This window comes from Hippichthys cyanospilos, chromosome 11 (genome assembly GCF_059441005.1).
Source record: "Hippichthys cyanospilos isolate Australia breed blue-spotted pipefish chromosome 11, RoL_Hcya_1.0, whole genome shotgun sequence".
In the NCBI taxonomy this organism is placed as follows: Eukaryota; Metazoa; Chordata; class Actinopteri; order Syngnathiformes; family Syngnathidae; genus Hippichthys; species Hippichthys cyanospilos.
Genome location: NC_142379.1, coordinates 18,532,782 through 18,552,871, shown reverse-complemented (window position 1 = coordinate 18,552,871; position 20,090 = coordinate 18,532,782). Strand labels below are relative to the sequence as shown.

General features: G+C 39.0%; 1 protein-coding gene across 4 annotated transcripts in view; it reads right to left on the bottom strand.

The window, feature by feature from the left end:
- zbbx (zinc finger, B-box domain containing) overlaps nt 1-19,551 on the bottom strand; it is a 43,305-nt gene extending 23,754 nt beyond the window's left edge. The window contains exons 1-4 of one of the 4 annotated variants that reach the window (XM_088428457.1): nt 8,874-8,889; nt 8,745-8,781; nt 7,536-7,651; nt 7,000-7,113 (exon numbers count right to left, since the gene is read on the bottom strand). In XM_088428457.1, the coding sequence (XP_088284583.1) occupies nt 7,000-7,113; nt 7,536-7,594 (173 nt within the window). In that variant the 5' untranslated portion in view covers nt 7,595-7,651; nt 8,745-8,781; nt 8,874-8,889. Of the gene's footprint in view, nt 1-6,999; nt 7,114-7,535; nt 7,652-8,392; nt 8,518-8,744; nt 8,782-8,873; nt 8,934-19,474 lie in introns of those variants that run through there. The other 3 variants (XM_088428459.1, XM_088428458.1, XM_088428456.1) reach the window with 3 other exon arrangements.
- Between the last annotated feature and the right edge of the window lie 539 nt (nt 19,552-20,090).

Below are 20,090 nucleotides of genomic sequence, written 5' to 3'. Positions count from 1 at the left end.
TGCTACACGAATCTACTGAGTGCGGGTTTATTCACTCACAAGCATGTCAAGCATGGCAGCACTTGTTTCACTAAATTCTGGCCAATAAGAAAGAACGCCCGTCTCTTAAAATCACCAGCGTCAGCATCTTTGGCAGGAAATAGAGAAGAGCGATTCAGTGCTTAACACAAATGCAGATCCAGAGAATTTGGCATATCTCCACTTTAATCAGAGTTTTTGAGACCTTCAGATTTAATTACAAAAAAAATAAATAAATGGGCACCCACAGCAGATTGGGGAAACCGGAAACATTTACCACCCTTTTAAGGCTATGTGTGGACTATGATTCAGTGAGTCAGGCTAACTGAAAAGCAGCATTAGTTTGGTCTTCTTTAACCTTTTCTTCCTTAGCCTGATTTCTTTCTCTCCAAAAATCAATTTGTTTTTACAGGTTAAAACTGGTGAAATAGACAATTTCTCTGCACTTTACCATAGCCTTTTAAGTCCCCAGATCCCTCTCTTTAGCCCTCCTTATTACAGCCCATCAACATGTCAGATTAAATTGTAATGTTATTTTCCTATTACAGGCAAAAATGAATTTTGCTCATAACTTAGCAGTTAATTTGAATATGTATACAGTATCACACTAAAAGTGGGCACATGTTTATCAGCAATTTATTTCAATGTAGTCAGTACCAGCTTGTGTAAATGGCATTTCTCTCCTCAAATATCCAGTGTTTATAACACTGGGAAGAAAATGAAAATGTAAAAATAAAACATTTTAATTACAGCTTCAATTAACAAAAGCAAGGGGAAGTGAGACATTTGGAAGTTATTATAAGAAAAAAAAAGAAATATGCCGTTTATCAGCTGATCAAACGTTTAACACACACAGTTTCTAAAAAAAATTAATAAAATAACAATCAGAGCTCCAAACCAGAATAATAAAATGTTTTCAGTGATACTCAAGTAGCTCCACCGGTCTTGTTAATCATATGAGAAATTCATTTGAACATGCTTGATGTGAGTGGTTTCAAGATAGTGGAAAAATGTCTCCAAGTGATGAAGATGGCTTCACACAGGACATCTACTGTCCAGAACTGATGGCAAGATTAATCAACTTCTCCTGCCATCCATCCCCAAATGTTTTCAACAGGATTTTAATAAGGGCAAAATATAGGATGGCTCAAAACAGTGGTGTTATTCACCCTAAGAAGTCCTTCATCAAGTGAGCATTGTGAACTGTAGCCTTATTCTGTTGAAAAGCCCTGCAATCAGACACACATGAGGACCCTTGGTCATAAGGGATGCCTTCCGCAACAACTAACCAGCCGCGATTTGATGACCCTGAACCATCTGAAATTCCAGTGTTCCACTGAAAGAAATGATCATAATCGGACCCTCCTCCACTATGCGGCTAGAAAATATCTAAGGGTTTACTGTCATGCAGCGCAGGAGGATTCTGACCACCAGGGGTGTAACGAGTCCTTGGATATTGAATATTATTTGTTACACATGCCAATGTACGACATTGGCCAAATTTAAAATAACCACACCAAATAATATGTGGACGTCAATGCAATAGCCTAGCCTTACAAGGCTTACAGTATATTTTAAAGGTTTTCGTCGGAGCAGTGGTTGCCTTCGATTATTATTATCTCAAAATTATTGTCATCACATTACAGAAAAAACATACCAACATCAACATACTGCCTTTAAAAAAAAAGTAATTTACTGATTGAGGTCGCTAAGAAACAGCTCAGGAGTTATGCTGTCATTGGATGATACAGCACAAGTATATATAATAATAAAAAATCCAATATCAGAATAAACAGCTCCAAGGATTGTGAGAAAAGCTCATCAAAGTTACATTTGGCTGAATGATCCCTCCAGAAAGGTCGGGCAGACCTACGCCAGGATTTTCTTTGTGGACTTCAGCTTGGCCTTCAACACCGTCCTCCCGCAATTACTAGAGCACCAGCTGTCCCTGCTGTGGGTGCTGGACTCCACCTGCAAGTGGATTAAGGACTTCCTTTCAAACAGGTCGCAACAGGTGAAGCTGAGGAAGAACATCTCCAGCCCAAGGTTTACCAGCACAGGCTCCCTGCAGGGCTGCGTTCTGTCTCCGCTTTTGTTCTCCCTTTACACCAACAGCTGTGTCTCTCTCCAGCCGTCAGTCAAGCTCCTAAAGTTGGTGGATGACACCAAACTGGTGGGCCTTATCCCCGGGGAGAATGAGTCTACCTACAGGGGCGCGATTAGACGCCTGCTGAGGTGGTGCAGCTCTAACAACCTGGAGCTTAACACTCTTGAAACAGTGGAGATGGTGGTGGATTTCAGGCGGAAGGCAACTCTTCTTCCAAACCATCTGGGAGGGGCCCCTGTTACCATGGTGGAGTCTAGCCGTTTACTTAGCACAACTATCTGCCGGGACCTGAAGTGGAAGCTGCATATCGATCTTCTCACGAAAAAAGCCCAGCAGAGGATGCACTTCTTGAGGCAGCTATGGAAATTTAAGCAGCGAAAGACCATAATGACCCGGTCTATACGGCCATCGTTGAGTCCATCCTCACCTTTTCCATCCTCACCTGGTTTTCTGCGGCTACAGTCCGGGACAAAGCCAAGGTGATCGGGTATGCCCCCCGTATGCCCCCCCAGGTCCCTCCATGAAACCAAGGCTCTGAGGAAAACTAGGAGGATAATGGCAGATCCCTCCCACCTGGGCCACAATATTTTCAACATTGTCCCCCATGGTAGAAGGCTACAGCTGCCCATAACCACCATAGACTCAGCTTCTTCCCCTCAGCAGCCAGACTGATAAATGACTCAGGTGCCCCCCCCCCCCGATAAATGACTCAGGTGTACCCCACCCTCAAGGAAGATGTTTCAGATGTTTCATGACTAATTTGCACTACACCTACCTGTACCCATACTTATTCAGCACAATTATTGCACTTTCCATCCCATCCCACTGTTGACTGTGTGTGTGTGTTTTTTGTGGGGTTTTTTTTGTTTGTTTTGTGGTAATGCCAAAATACTTCTTTTTTTTTTTACATAAATGGCGATTAAACAATCTGGATCTGAATCAGACACTAGTTCTAGTACTCGATTCCAATATAAAGAAATACTTGTACAATATGATTTTAACCCAAGGCTTTGTGGATTTTCAAATCCTGTTGTCTGAGATGCGATTACGGTCCCGAACCGATAAAAACGCCAACCCTGCTTGCCACCATTATTTTCCAGCACTGCCTTTGCACTCTTCAGCATAAACAGCTTCAAAAGTGGAAAATGTGGACTCTTATTCCACTCCGATACCCAAGATACAGAGAAAAGAATGTTGTGACCTGCTCCACTGTGGCATAGTGCATGTTGATACCCATAGTTCCCTGAACCTTAGCTTCACTGCCTGCAGCACTTATGCAACCCCAAAGACTGACACTCCTACCCCACTTAACTGTAAGCAAGACACAGTTCTTTTTGTACTCACTTGGCTGCCATCTAAAGTCAAGTACGTTTTTCTGGGGCTCATCAGACCACGGACATACTAGATGTACTTTATCTTCTTAGTCTCCTAGTCAGCAGAAAACTGAACATTTTCTTGGTCATCATTTTTAGATGAGGTTTCCTTTCTGCAACAATGGTAGCAGGGCTACTGTGTCTCTTTCCAAAAGCAACCCTGTCTATAACTATAGGCAAATCTTTGCTCAACCATGGTGATACTTATTGTGAGAGGAACCTGTCAGGTTAGAGGACCGTTTTGTCTTGTCCACCAACTGCAGTTCAGCATCAACTTAGGTTATCTCGGTTGAGAGCATTTTTTTTTTCAAACTTTCAGAGAGTTCTTTGTCATCAAGTGCCATTTCAACCTCTTTGACAAGTTTGACATAACTTGACAATTCTAACACCAAATTTATTAAACCTCCTCCCCATTCTGATCTGAAAAGTTGTAACACTAACAAGTCACCGGACAAAGGGGAAAATTGGGTCTAATCAGGACACTTCAGTGGGGGGCTCACTTTTATTTGCAGTGGTTAAGAAATTAAAGTCTGTGTCTTAATTATACCAGTGCACAAGTTGTACAGTGTACAATGACTACTTTTGTACTACAGAAACATGTGCTTTCTTCAAAGATATATTAAAAAAAAAAAACATTTTCAAGATGTAATGCTTTGGAATTAGAAGACTAAAGCGCTAACGTTCTGTATGTCATGTTTGTTTTGTTTTTATCTTGCGCACACGCTACAAATTCTGTGTGAGATGATATAGATATGTAAGGGTGAATTACAGCTTTAGTAAGATTCAGTACACCCATGACAGGTATGAGCAGCTTGTTTGTTAGCGTAGCGAGTTGTGCGTCATCTTTTCCAAACACTTCGTTAGACTGGAAGGAAACGCAGCACTTTTACTTCTTTGGCCAAAAACAACGATAAGCAAGAAATGAGCTAGCTCTTACTGTCTTTGGGAACAGAACAGCCAACAAGCGCTTACTCCACCACTTACATCATCAACACAGGACACCTCCTTTTAGTCCAGCACTCACATTAGCAATATCTTGCGCTAAATTCACACGCTCTTTTCATATTCGTCAAATAAAGGATGACTGATAAATTAGCAGGGGATATGAGCTGTAAATCGTCTACCACATTTAACTGTGCTTCAAGCCATGGCACATTTTATGTTTGCACAGTGATCATGGTATTTTTCAAGCTGGCCTCCTTGAAAAGTTTCATCAGTTCATCAGTTATGGTTTGCACGGTTCATTCCGTAATCAGTTTAATTAGTCCATGAAAGTCAGAAGTAAATTCTCCATCATTGTAAAGTGACAGCGTAAACCATCTCCTTCATACCGTCACAAGAATGACAATCTCCGACAGCCAATCCAAGCCGCTTCAGTAAACAAAAGGAAAGACGTGGAATGTGCATGCTTAGCTTTATGAAAGGTGAGCAGAAAAATACAACACAGAGATTGTGTTGTTCCTGCAGTTTGTCTCAACACCTAGCAAGAAGGCGATTACCTATTGCTTCTTCACTATCTTGTTTGTAAGCAATAAGTTGTGCTTAATTCTGTCATATGTGTTTGGGGTTTGTTGTTTTCTTTGGGTTTTGTTCATGTTCCGAATTTCTAGTTTGAAGTTTTGTTTCCCCCCCGCATCTCCTTTTGCTGCCGGTGTCTCATTAGTTTGATCTTGTCCACCTACCTGTTTACCTGCCCTCCTTCTCATCCAATCAGCTTCCCTTGCCTTTCGTCTCTCCCCCAGCTGTGTCATGTCTTCTCATTAAGTATGTAGTCTATTTAAGTTCCCAGTTTGTATTGGCTTCTTGTCGGGTCATTGTTTATTTTCCGCGCTGCCTGGTCCTTGTCGTACGTCTTCCCCCCCGCTGTCCCTTGTATCCATCCTTCCCGTGCTGCCTCACGTTCCTTGTTGCCCCAGTAAGTTGAGTTTAGCGTTTTTTGGTTGTACTTTGTATTTTTTGGTCCTTTGCAACCCTGCTTTCGTTTGTTATTAAATATCCTCTTTTGAGCTTCATCCGAGACTGTCCTGCATCCTTTTGGTTCCACCTTTCCCACGTCCCACACTGCCTCAAGCCGCCATGCCCAAACGTGACAAATTCATGTGCTATTTTCATACTTAATAAAGGATGATGAAAAGTTTCGCCCCCATATCAAAGGCACCTGTTTTGCCTCCTAGCTGAGGACCACATTAAAGTGTGCGTCAAGCCACAGCACACTTGATTTTATTGATTTCTGTAACACAGGCTTACCTGCGTACTAGTTATGTGCCTCCCGTGTAATTATACACACGCTGACTGGTTAGCATGTCTGCCTCACAGTTCAGAGGTCACAGGCTCAATTCCACCTTGCCCTGCATGTGTCTTTCCAGGGCACTCGGGCCTTCTACCACATTCCAAATTTGTGTATAGTAGGTATTGGGACGCTCCAAATTGCCCTTAAGTGCAAATGTGAGTGTGAATCTTTGTCTCTGTGTGCCATACGATTGGCAAGCAACTAGTCCAGTGTGTGCTCCTTCATCTGCCTGAAGACAGCTTTGATAGGCGCCACCAAATCTAGTGAGGATTAAGCGGCTAAAGAAACTGTATCGATATATATTTGAGGTGAGTAATCATTTTTTCGAATCCATTTTCACACCTTGATTGATGTAAATCGGTTGATGCACTTGCACATTTTACATCCATCGCCCAGAAGACAATCAAACTTGACTATCTAGAGGAAGTAAAAGTCGTAACAAGGTTTTCGTAGGTGACCCTGTGGAAGGATCATTTTTACAATAATTGCTAATGCTTATGGCAATTATTCTTTACAATTATATATTCCTCTCTCTCATAAATGTGGGTGTAGCTGTAGTCAGAATTGGCCATTCACCTTCAGTCTCATGATATATGAGAATTAGCACACATCTGACGCAATTGGAATCACCTTTGATTAATCCTGAACAAAGTTTAGATATTTCAGCAAGCTTTGAGTGACATTTTCATAGTCACATCTTCCAGAACAGGTTTTAGCTGAATTTCAGTGTTCAAGGATATCAGCCAAGAGACACACAAATGGTAGAAAAAGGTTTTTAAAAATATATACTTTGGACTTAAAAGTGTTTTTCTGTTCTAAAAACATGAGACGTGAATAATGGGGTGTGTGGATTTCTATAGCCACTGAAATAATCCAGCCATTTAATTTCAATATTTCAATATTCTCACTAGGGTAGCAGAGAGTTGACTGGCGAGAGTGTCCAGGACCAGTTCAATAATGTACCCGTGATTACTTCAACAGATATTTCAATTTAAATTTGTGAATATACAAAAGTAGAATTTGAATAAAAAATGCCTCCATTTTATTAACATTACCCCTAGAAGACATCCAGTAACTTCTTGTATGTAAACTAAATAAACATCTCTCCCACTGTTTCAAGAAATAAAGGCATCGCTAAGAGATGACAGTACATTCACTTATTATTCTGATATTGTTCTGTTGTGTCTTGCCACGCTTCAATTGATACTCACCCCCTTTCACCTTTTTCTCTCCTCATACTGTCTTTTAGCTTTTGCAGTTTCTCTTCCAGCTCATTGCCCTGCTGGGCCAGATACACCGTCTCAAAATGCAGGCCTTGTGGGTTCCTAAGGTAACACACACACGCACACACACTTTTATGAAGCACGTCAATGGTAGTCAATCATACAAATGACGCACTCCATCAGATTAGCAAGCCAGGCTCTCTCATCAATATGTTCAATCTATCCACAGCGCTGATCCCTGTTGCCATGGCTGATCAATATTTTCATCAATTAGTCACAGGATAAGTGTAGCACCAAGCCCAAGCATCAATTCAGTCAATTACTGGCTAGCAAATGAAAAACTACATGTGGGTGTTTGACTACATTTCACAGTAAGTACTAAGGTGCAAGAAAAACTGCTGAATTGCAAACTGCCATAATGTTGGTCACAAAATGAATTGTACATCTAAACAAACAAAAAAAAAGAAAATGTAGACAATGATTCAGATGAACTATTAGCAATTGTCAACATTGAGTCAACTTACCTGGCCCTGAAGTGTGAAGATTTTGTCCTGGAAAGCACCACAAAGTCATTTAAGTTCATGTTTCCTGTATGGCTGGGAGGCCTGCGTCTTATTGTCGCCTTTTGATGAGAATACTTCTGCAATAAGATCCAACAGCATTGTTACTGAAAATATGTTACTTTGAACTAACTTATACAACTGTAAATTGTTAAAAGACTTTTGAGAAATTAGTTAAACGAGACATATTATGTGTAGTTACTGTATATAATAAGACCAGAGAAATCACCAGCAGCACAGCTGAAAACAATGGATTTTATATATTTTAACATGATAGAGAGAGAGAGAGAGAGCATTAAGATACAACAAAGTTCGAATCATTTTTACATTTTTCGACACATTTAGATTTAATTTGAGATTTTAACAAGAATCAATCATTGAGATATGAGTATAGTATATATAGTATATCAAACTTAAATGTTTATCATAGTTAAACATGTCATTATAGTGCATTAACATCAAACTCCATAATGAATGTATTCATTGTCTGCCACCTATCCTGAAGCATATTCTGTAAGCGTTTGGACAAGAGACAAGGTACATCAGAGACTGGTCGTCAATCGAGCCAATAGCTCTGTATTGGTCACCAGTCAATCATATGGCAAGAAGAGACAAGTATTTATCGCTCTCACATTCACATATGGACTATTTTGGAGTCTTGTTCTACAATGCTTCCACGCAAACACGATACGTGTACCTCAGTTAATTCGATTTCATTGCCGGTGTGCAAAGACCATTTCATTGCAGATGTGCAACTGAATTTATTTAATATCCAATCTGTTACAAGTGGGAGGGGGAAAAAAGATCAGCTAAAATAATACCTGAAGATCTGTCACGAATGTTTGGAAACCACACTGCAGTTGAGATATTTGCATTGATAGTCCACGATAGTTAAACAAGAAATCGCTTTGAATAAACAACTTGGCTAGTAGTGCAAGAAGCGCTGAAGAAAGAAAAACGAGTGTCATACTATACGCTAAAGAAAGACTGTTGAATTAAAATAGGTGTACTACTAAAGCTGCCGAGTCACAAAAGGCAACATATTAGATCACTTACACGAATATTAAGTCACTCTATAACATAATATTTAGTCACTGTAAAACATGATGGCAAAGTTAAGTCGTGCCAGCGACGATTTAAAAAACATCAGGTAACTTCTTGGAATAAACTCACATGACGTGTTGCTTTAAGACCGCTGGAGTGACGCTCACTGTTGAAGTAGTCGTACGTCAGTATTAAAAAACATTTACCCGAGTGTTCATTGAAAAAAAAAAAACTCGTGTGTTGCAATATATTATTTACCACAGGCAAGCGCCCCGCAGCAGTGTACTCTCGTTTCCACAGCAACAAAACACGTGACTCCAGCTTTCCTGTCTCGCGATAGTTGCGCAATTGACGAGACCTGACACTTTTATGGAAATGTTCATCCTTATGTTTCCCAGAACCGCTTAAACTCACAATGGTCTCAGGCTTGCTGGTGCCTATCTCAGCTGACTTCGGGCATTAGACAGAGGACACCCTGGACTGGTTGTCAGCCAATTTCAGGTTTTATGAAAATTCTTAATTAATGTAATTATTTGTGTGAGTATTTATTCGAAGCCTTTTTGTGGGCCTGAACGTTCTCAATCTCACTCGGAAAGGCCGTAGCCTCTTGATCATTTTTGTATTGCATGTTTTGATTCCATTACTAGCATAACAAAAATAAATAAATTGGGGTTTGAAGCTCGTAATTTATCAAAGTGGCAGTCATTGAGATGTGTGAGGAATCACAATTTCACATAGACTCTATGAGTAGTACTTCATTGTTGTCATATAAATGCAATTGACAGTTGTAGTTGCTTCGTTTGACTGAGACGAGAATCTCCACCAAAGACAAGCCTTATGGGACCTCTATTACAGCAACCACTCAGAGACTTCCTCCATAAATCAGACTAAAGTTTCTGTTATGGGGTTATGAGTTAAACATGGCAAAGCAATTAGTTGCGACGTTTGCCCGTTCTGATTAATGATCAAATATTTTGTTATAAGGTGGTCGGGGAGTTATAATTTGCAGGAAATACTTCACATTTAAATTTATATCGCAATTACAGAAATTGTGCATTCACACTGACGTTAATTTCTTAAATTTAAATTATGAGTCACCATTATAAGGTTAAATAATGATCACGTGATTTAGTGTCGCAGTAATTAAAGATGGTCATATCAAAATTTGTATCTTTTACAGGTTAAAAAGTACATTCAAAGTTTATTAAATTTTGCGTTGTGTTTCAAAGTCACGGTTTCTTTACCTGAAAGGCATACTGTACACAATCTTGCTTAGCACGTTCATTGTACAGGCCCAAAGTAAAAAGCTATATTTAGGATCAATAAAGAGCTTGTTGTGTTATTTTGCTTTTTAGAAATTATTTGAATGAACCAATGCATACAGTTGAGCAAAGCATTCTGGGATGCCTATACAGAGGTGATGATGTCATTCTACTAACCATTGGGCACGTTGCAAACTAACAGTCTCACTCTGAATGGCTCTTTAGCCAGGAAATCCATTTTTTTTTTTAAACGGCATTATCTAGTGAATTAAGATGAGCAAAACTTTGCTTATTACTTGTAGTGTATGTGGCAGATTATAATTGCTACACACATTTTGGTATATTAACATAGAATTCATTTATTTAGGGGGATGACAGGGAATTTTATAAGGGCCACAGCCCAAACATTCAGCTTGTCAAAGTACTTCTCATATACACTAGTAAATGAAAACCTTAAGGAAATGTTTATTTTATATTTTCTTTCATGTGTTGGGAATTTTGCAGTCCATTTGTGACCAGGCTGTACAGGTAGACCGACTAATAATTAAAAAATAAAAATACTGTGGAGCATATAGAAACCACTAACTCACCCCGCCCACGTAATGGGCAATATTAATAGGACTGGGTGATGATATTATGGAGAATGGTGATATTATGTGATGATGTGACCAGCTCGCTAGCTGTGAGCATATTGGCCAAATGGGAGGCAATGGAAATGTGATTGCAGTCAGAGTCCAGCGTTTCCTTCTAATTTTGGTTTGCAAGTTGTGAACAGAATGCCAGTGAATGAAAACAGAAACTGTAAACTGAACGTAATCGTAATAATGAAAGTGGACATGTCAAGTCATGATGAGTTGGCGTTATCTTCCCAAGATGAAGCTATTTTGACGCTTGTGTGACGGTATCTTAAGAGAACGGGGAGAAAATAAAAAAAACGAAGCTGTTGTGCAGGTATGTCTTCAAAAAACCCAGCAAAACTGTCATATTAGCACCCAAGTGATGAAATGGCCAATATGAAAATGCAAGCACAGTTTGCGTAGCCTAGCCACATAAACATTAGCCAGCAGTATAGTATATAGTAAATAGTCTTTCAACCAACTGACCAGAGCAGCAATCAATCTTATCATCTTAATTTGATCATGAGCAATTAGCAATGATGCCAACACTATTGGTAGGATTATAACTTTTTTTTTTTTTAACATTCATATTGTAATGCATATTCATTCCTTAGTTAGTGTTTAGAAGGTCATCCCTGCCCCGGTTGCCGGCCCGCAAAAAGAATAAGCATGTCTCAGTCTGTATGTGAACCATAGAAGTTTGGTGATCAATGGGACTAGGCCAGTCTCCATGGGTGCATCCCACTTGCAGTTGAGGTAACTCGGGCATCTGGTTAGGATACCTCCTGGACGCCTCTCTGGTGAGGTGTTATAGGCATATCTCACGGGGGAAGAGGCCCAGGGGGTGAACCGGGACACTCTAGAGAGCCTATGTCTCTTTTTGGATGGATGGACGGACAGGAGGGACACAGGACACATGGATGCATGATTACAGCAACCAAAATTTAAAAATTGATGTTAAGGCTCATGCTGTTGCTACTATAATAGTAATGTATTGCCCGTAAGTCCTACTTTTTCCCACCTTTTGTCAGTCTACCCATTTCTAGCGTTCTATGGCTCTCCATGCTCGAGTAAAAACTCTTGCCCTTGCCACAATGGAAGTGTGCATGTGTGACTTATTGAGCGTAGCTGTGGGTGGATGGTCATTCCGGGTTGTGACCCCTCTGCTGGATTCTCTTTCGATTGCTAAGCAGTGACTCTCCACCACTCATTTTTGCTCCCGCTTGCTCTCAGACCGGCCTGTAAAGGATTACGCGCATGCATGGGCATACTGATGAGTGGGAGAAGAGAGAGAGGAGGAAAGGCGGTAGTAAAATGAAGGATGCAAGGTAGAAAATGGGTAATTATGGACCAAAAGGCAAACAAAAAAAAGCAATGGACAAGAAAGAAACGGTACAAGAGTGAAATAAAATGCTAAGCAAGGCTATAATAGCAGAGCGGTTGCCATGAAAGGACATGCAATTCACTGTGAAATGTCAAGGCTATTCGTGCCATTAGGAGGCAATGACGATGGTTTGGTAATGAATGTCATCTGCTCAGTTTAACCTCATTTGGCTGCTTTATGCTACATGTGACACCACACTTCATTACATACAGCTGGTCAAATAGTATTTGGCCAATGAATAGTATATAAGTCTCACGTATTGAGTGTCTATATGGAACTACCAAGGGTATCTCAGTTCAAAAACCTTTGGTGTGGTCCAATCAACCGCTTGGTATACATAATCTTTTTTTTGGGGGGAACAAAAAAAAATTCAGACAACAGACGTTTCCATGGTAACAAATAGTGATGGCACTTTTGGCCCTTTAAAGGAAACCAACCAACCATTCACAAACCCAAAAAGAGCTGTTCAAAATACTGATTTATTTATGTTTTTTCATTGATGTTAAAACGTCAATGTTTTACTCTTAATATAATCACTGGGATTAGTGACACATCGCAATTCATGTCATACAGTGGAACCGCTATAAACACACGTAATCTATCTGGAGTGTAGTTTGTATCCTAAATTTCATATAATGTATCACATTTTACATGTAAATTGCTTAATTTGTTCCAAGCTTGAAAGAAATGCCATACTAGAATTGTATAATATTGTACCTTACCTTTTAAAAACGTGATGTTTGGTAGATGTCAGGCAAATGACAGAGAAAAAAAATGTCTGTAAACAATCATTTTAATTCCACTTGAAATGTATTTAATAATAAAAAACAAATGAAAACATTGAAACTTTAATTTTCATCAGATTTTTTTTGTAGTCCTACTTGTTGCGATGTCCCTTTGCCAGCGTTGTCTTCGGATCGCGCACTCACAAGATCGCCAAAAATGACACTGAATGACGACAAGAAAGTTGTGCACTAGCAAGCTATACTGTACAGGACTGCCAATAAGAGGGCAGGACAATGAATGTGAGGGATTCTGATCAATGAGAGAGCAGGATACTGGTGTTCTTTGGCGTGTTTAATGCGTGGCGGAAATTTCAGGTTTTCTCTTGGAGTATGCAAGTCAATGCTCATATGTTGAATTTTTTCTCATAAGAGGTCAAAAATGTAGCAGGATCTTTACTCATAAAGTGAATGTTTAGTGAACAGAAGCGTTCGTATCTAGGGGTTCCACTTAACAGTACAGCGATGGGGGGGGGGGGGGGGGGGGGTCCTGGGTGAACATCTTACAAAGACTCAAGTCCCATTGTAACCAGTGACGAGCTCTTGGAAAGACTTTTTGTCAGCAACTTCCACTCGTAACTACAAAGTCAATCAAGTAACACCTTCATGAATGCAAAAGCAAGGGGTGTTCAAAAAGGTTAACAATGCTGAAGTCATATATGTACTTGTATATAGTAAAAAAAATAAATGGAAGGAAGGGAGCACTGCTTACAGATGAAATCACTTGTATCCGCTATGTTGCAGTGAAGCACAGGATTAGTAGCAAGCAAACATGTTGACTTGGACATTCTGGTAATCCTTAACCTGATCTGCCCTGCATGTTTTGGAGGTATGGAAGAAACAAGAGCATGTGGTGGAATACACAGAGATAATTACAGAGTACAAAAGGCTCAGACCACTGATCATGTAGGAAGTGTTAATGCCAACATGCTTTGTATGGAATAAAAGTAGGGTTTTTTTGTTTTTGTTTTGTTTTTGTTTTTTTTTCGGGGGGGTTTTCGGAGTGAGGACGGCATAAAGATCTTGTATAAAGGTTTTTGTTTAATAAATAGTATACAGTACATATGATTGTATTTATAATATGATTGTATATATTATTTAGGTGCAGTGTGTGCAATGTTCACTTAATTCATCTATCAATTAAACAATGGGAGACAGAATGCTGTTAAAGAGAGGATGTTGCAGTTGGTAGACGATTTAAAAAAAAAAAAAAACTATATATATATATATATATATATATATATATATATATACAAAAAAAAAATAAAACCTTCATACACCATCTTTTTGCATAAATATCTGATGTTATGACCTGCAGCTTATAGTCCAGTGCGGCTTATCCGTGGCAAAAGATGTTGTTTTTTGGGGGGTTTTTTGGTCAATTTTTGCTGCTGCGGCTTATATACCGGTGCGGCTTATAGTTCGGAAAATACAGTATTTAAATTATTTTATATTTCCTTTTCATTGTATTAATACTTTTTCCTTTGCAAATACTGTAAAATCAACCCTGGTCTACCCCCCAAAAATTACATTTTTAACCTGTTTTGATGAAGCCCCTCATATGTTGGGGGTGTTAGTTTTGAGTTACAAAAAAAATGTATATGAATTATCCTCAGAAATGCCAATTTACAAAAACATCTTTCACTTTCATATTCCGGCTTTACAATAACAAATTCACTTTCATTTCCCAGCAGCCAAAAAGTTCTAACTGTAATCAAAGTGTATGAAAATAAGACTTTAGTAGACAATGCCCAACATTCTATGTATGGACTGTCTGATTCAATTAAAAGATTTTCATTGACTGCGTGACTTTACAACAATGCCCTTGCAATAATGTTTTATTTATTTTTTTCGATTATTATTAGTTGGTGTATGCTTTCACAATAGAAGAAAAGAACACAGGTGAAGTCAGAATAAAATAAGCCCATACATAAGTAACTCCAGAATTAATTCATTTTACTAAATCTTAATTGAGGCAACCAAAAGAACAATAACTGGAAACACTTAGTTGCACATGTTTCAAGCACATGAGCAAAAAACATATTCCAACTGCTGGTTTTAGGATGAATTCGGCAGGATGCTTTAATGATGATAGATGCAGGACAAGCTCTTAAAGTGGCTGTCAAAAAAAAAACATTTGCAGCAGTCTGATTTTATGAGAATCATTATCAACTTTCGGGGTATGCAACATTTTTTTAAAATATCAGCCTTTATCTTAAGGAAATAGCGACAGTCGGAAAATTCCACAGAAGAAAACAAGTTCAGATTATGATTACAGTTATGATGATCCTGTAATATTCAATCATGACTTTATCTTTTAAAAAAACACACCTCCCAAGAAGAGCATTAAGGCTAGCATGTTCACACATTTCCCTAAATTTTATTACATGGGTGAGAGCACTAGAATGCAGAACACGTGTTTTCTTCGGCAGTGGAGTCTGACAGAGACACTTAGTAGACATAGACACTGGAACAGGGGAAGTGCAATGAGTGGAAACATGCGATAAAATGCAAGTAGACCAAAAATGAAAGGGCAATTAAATGTGACAGACCATATGAAAGTGCCATGATCTCAAAGGAAGCCAGTCACTTGGTCGTCCCTGAGAACAAGAGAAAGACATGTAATAAGAGCTCTGGTCTGGTTGCGGGTGAAGGGGAATCAATGAGCTGGATGAAAAAGGCCAAGTGAAAAATGAAGGGGCTGGGTGTGGGTAAAGAGGGATGGGAGACGAGGATGGATGAGTGCAAGAGGTGAGAGAAGGAAAGATGGTGCAGCATCAAAGACAAGGGAGCCACTTCTTCATGGTGTATAGTATTTTGAGCAGGCAGCCTGCGTGAACAGCACAGATGCATGGCGTGAAGATGCACATCTGTCAAAGCCGTTAGAATTGTTACCGTTGCTAATGACGAGCTAGACAGTGATTGCACACACCTGCAAAAAATAAATAGAAAAAGGGGAGGTGGAATTAAATCAAAAGAAAAAAGAAAGTTGTCAAATGCCATCATAAGGACAGAATGAGATTCCGCATGCTGTTGAGGTTTCAGTGAAGAAGACAAAGGCAATGTTCACGCTGCGGGTTTTAATGTTCAATTCTGATTTTTTTGTGAAATCTGATATTTCCCTGAGGTTGTTCACATTCACATATACAGTAAATGCGACCTGGATGTAACCTGTGTTTGAACTACCCCGCATATGCAGAGAACACTGTGACGGCACACACAGCTTAACATTCGTGTTTACGGAAGTACCGCAAATGGATGGCCAAATGGCTGTCGTACCGGACCCACAATATTTTCATTCTGTTACAATTCAAGTGGAAAGATGCGGTGTTTGCCCACAGCAGTTTGTGCCGTGACAGCAACTTGTTCCTCACACATTTGGAGTGAAACACACACACAGAAATACAATTTGTTCTCCCTCCCTCGGAATATTTTCAAACTCCTTCATCTGGTCTACAATTGTTGTTTTGTTTTTTTTTTCAAGCTGCTTCCGCATTTTGTGAATTGCGATGTTTGTAGCTTGTTTGTTACCTAGGAGTCGGATGAATGTGACCTGGCCGTTTATTTTTTATTCGACACCATTCGAGCAAGATAAGATTGTCAGCCATATAAGCCGGGTTTTGACGCACAGATGTGCAGTATTCTTACTTCCAATAATTACTGTAATGGGACGAGCTAGAGGAGTTGGACGTCATTTCGCTGTTATGAGTACCTTTTGCAGCTACAGTAACAACAGCGCGTGTTACCCAAGGTTGTTATGCCATTATTTTCAATAAAAGCAGTATATAGAAGTACAGGTCCATCCTTGTTCACACACAGGAATATTACTTAAGAGTGCACCGGTTAGAGCACACTGAAACGAATTCCATTTGACTCTATTAATTACACACAATCATAAACTTGGTGAAAACGTGGATGTTGCTCAACTTCTTGTATTTATGATAAAATAAACTCTAACTGCGTCGCGAGGAAAAGGAAAAGCAGCAGATTCAAGCGCCTTCATTGTTACACTGGGGAGGCATGCGCTGACCGCTCACAATGAGGGAAATCTGAAATCGGCTTAACGTAACGCAGAATTAGAAATATATAACATACCAATATGAACACCAAAAAAAATAGCGTTTTCAAAATATCAAATTGATTCTGTATTACTTTTGTTTACATTTTTGCCAAAGTGTCCGTGCGTCTTATACACAGTAACATAGAACATACCATAATTTGACCCCAAAATTAAGGGTGTGGCTTATACACAGGTGTGTTTTATATTTGGGGAATTACGGTATTCCATGTTTTTATTCATTCATTCATTTTGAATTTCTCCTGTCAGCAGCAACTGTTTGGTTCATATGCATTTCAAATACACAAGTATATTTTACACCAGGAATTTCTAAACTATTTTGAAACTGAGAGCTACTTCTTTGTAAAGCAAGTGTATCATGTAATGAAAATGTAACATATGTATAGTTGTTCATAAAACTCCTAGAAAATCAAAATGTTCTATCTCTTGTAAACGAGTTGCAGAACAGGCCTGCGGGCTACTCATTGGATTCTTGGGGGATGCTTGGTATGCCTGTTTTACACAGTAAATAGAGATTCTCGTGACAAAGAATTTAAACGGGAAGTCACAGTCGAACTATAGTTACGTCTGCTTCAAAGACAAACTCTATTTTGTGTTTTTTTGATACTCGGTTTTATAAAAAAAATAATAAAAATATTTTTAAAAAGACGTTCTTGCACAACAATGCTTTCGGCAGCTGACTGAAGTCGTGGGCGGGGCCAGAATAGAGGAGAAAAAAGTGTGCAAATAAGCAACCTGGCAAAACAATATTAAATTAAAAAGTATATTTTTTTAATTAAAAAGTTATTTATTTATTTATTTATTTATTTTCCAGTACTGATTGCTTTGCTAGAGCATCCTTATAGTTTTACAATATGGTACGGGAAAGAGCATGTAAAAGATGTGCACTAACCCAGGTCAAACATGACATTTAAAAACAGAGAGAAGAGTTTAAATGATATAATCACAGTAGCATTAGCCTAGTATTATTCTGCCGTGCACTATGAAGACAAACAGCGGCACAAACATGATTTGGAGTCAAAAATAATCTTTCTAATGTTTGTTAAAGAATGTGCGTGGGAGGGAAGAAAATACAACGTGAACACAAATGTGCAGCAGGCATACACATAGACGTAAACAGTTAAATGTCAGTGATGTGTACTACTCTACTCTACTGCCATCTAGAGCTTTGAGCGACATAAAGTATGTGCAGGATTGGGCATCACAGAAATGACATGCGCTACAATAACCGTTTCTTGCCTTTTCAGTGTTTTCAACATGATTCCTTTCACAGACGGATGGGATGGGAGGATACAGGGTTCTGTGCATGTGTGTGTGTGTGTGTGTGTGTGTGTGTGTGTGCGTGTGTGTGTGTGTGTGAGTGTGTTCTCCATGGTCAGACCATTCTGAAAACGTGACGTGCGCCATACATCAGAAATGACACCTAATTTGTCACTTGGTCGTTTGTCACATCCGTATTTACGCCTCAACTAATCTAAAGTGACATGGGGGAAGTGGTCATATGTTGGCATTTTGAAAAATGTCATATGTGGCCATGAGATGCATGACAATTTTTTGTGATTTGATGTTAACATGGCTCTCTTCTGTGTGTGTGTATATATCGAGCTTTTAATCCTTTGACGTGGAACCAATGCAAATATCTTACAACACGTGTCGAGTCTGACAATGTATAGACGCTAGACATTTTTGTGTCGATTCAGTAAAACTGTCATTTCCCACAATGCTGTGAAGAAAGCTGGAAAATGTGGCTTCCACAAAAAGAACTTTGTAAAACCGCTAAAGTTTATATCACACAATCGAGAATATATATGAATACAACAAAAGTAATAAATAAACCCAACGCCTTACAGGCAATGCACACAAAGCACAGTAGCCAGATGCAAGATAATACCTCGCTATTATTCTTTAAAATGGACAATTTTATCAGTGTATAAGCTTATTTGCTTTTGTGCCAGCAGTCAGATGGGGAGATATCACTGGTATGTATCAAGTAAGGACCAAGATTGAGCCTAAACCTGGCCAGACAACAATCTAACCTACAGTACATAGCTTCACAATTCCACTACATCTCGTAAGCCTCCAAACCAATTCTACTTTTTATATTATCCTCATCTAGGTTTGACAAAACAACTAACAATTATTAGTGGATATTGCTAGCTTTATTTCCAAACTGTGAATATGAAAGCTAGTTGTTCAAATTCTACTTTATACAGGGTTATTGAACAGAATGCCGAGCCAAATTGTCTTGTACCTGACTGCTCTCTTGCAACCTCAAATTTATGGTCTGTAAGGTCAGCCGAGAATGACTGTGTTTGCACTTTTAATTTGTATATTCCTGGAAAATCTGAACACCTGGCAAGAGCTACAGGTCTATGTAATCAATGGTTGGTAACCTCTGGGCTATATGTACAGGAAGTACGCTAGCAAATCAGAAATTCTACATAAAATTACAGAACAGACACACCCACCAATACTGAAAAATTGTAAACTCTTCTATTCCAGACCTGTAGTTGGCAATAAAATTCATTGCATAGAAAACTACACTGAGTCTTACTGGGCATTGCATCACCTTAATCGTGTACTACACAGTCTATTTTCCAGAGCATTTAAACATCAGTAAACCCACATCAGCAATTAAAACATCACTACACGTGATATGTGACATTTGAATATAAGTGAAATATAATGACAAAAACATATTAAAAATGAAAAAATAAATAAAATGCTTGCACTCACCAAAACGGCTGTCCCCCAAAACAGTTATTTCAGCACAAAATCCAGTCCTTCCTCAAGAAGGACTTGGTTAATGTTTTTTTTTTTCTCCTTCATCCATTTTGGGTTAAAAAAGTGAGTAGATAGATTTGAATTTTCTGCTAAATGTCCCCCGGCTCTGGCGCTGGTGTTTTCTACACTGTTAGGGTTAGGGTTAACCAAGCCACACCATGCAGCTTGCTTGTTCTGCATAGCGCTGCCTTCCATCCAATTCACCAAATAACATTTCACTTTCAATGTGAGGCCTTCTAGCTGGCCTTACTGTCTCCAACTCGATTGGCTATCGCAACTATCTATCAACTGTATATTCCTGGTCACTTAAAGTGCACAGATGCCCGCACTGTTGATTCTGAAGGCCTCGGACAGATTTCGTACAGCCTGGTGACACAAATTAGCTGAATTCTGATAAGATAAAAACTATAAAACTAAAACACTGGAAGGAGCATAACCAAACGAATATAATATGACAGGAAGTGAACAGAATATGGAGAATAGTTTTATATATTTAGGAAAAATACATTTAAAATAAAATGTATATTTATTATAATTATGGTAATGATTTAAGGTTACGTTACACCAG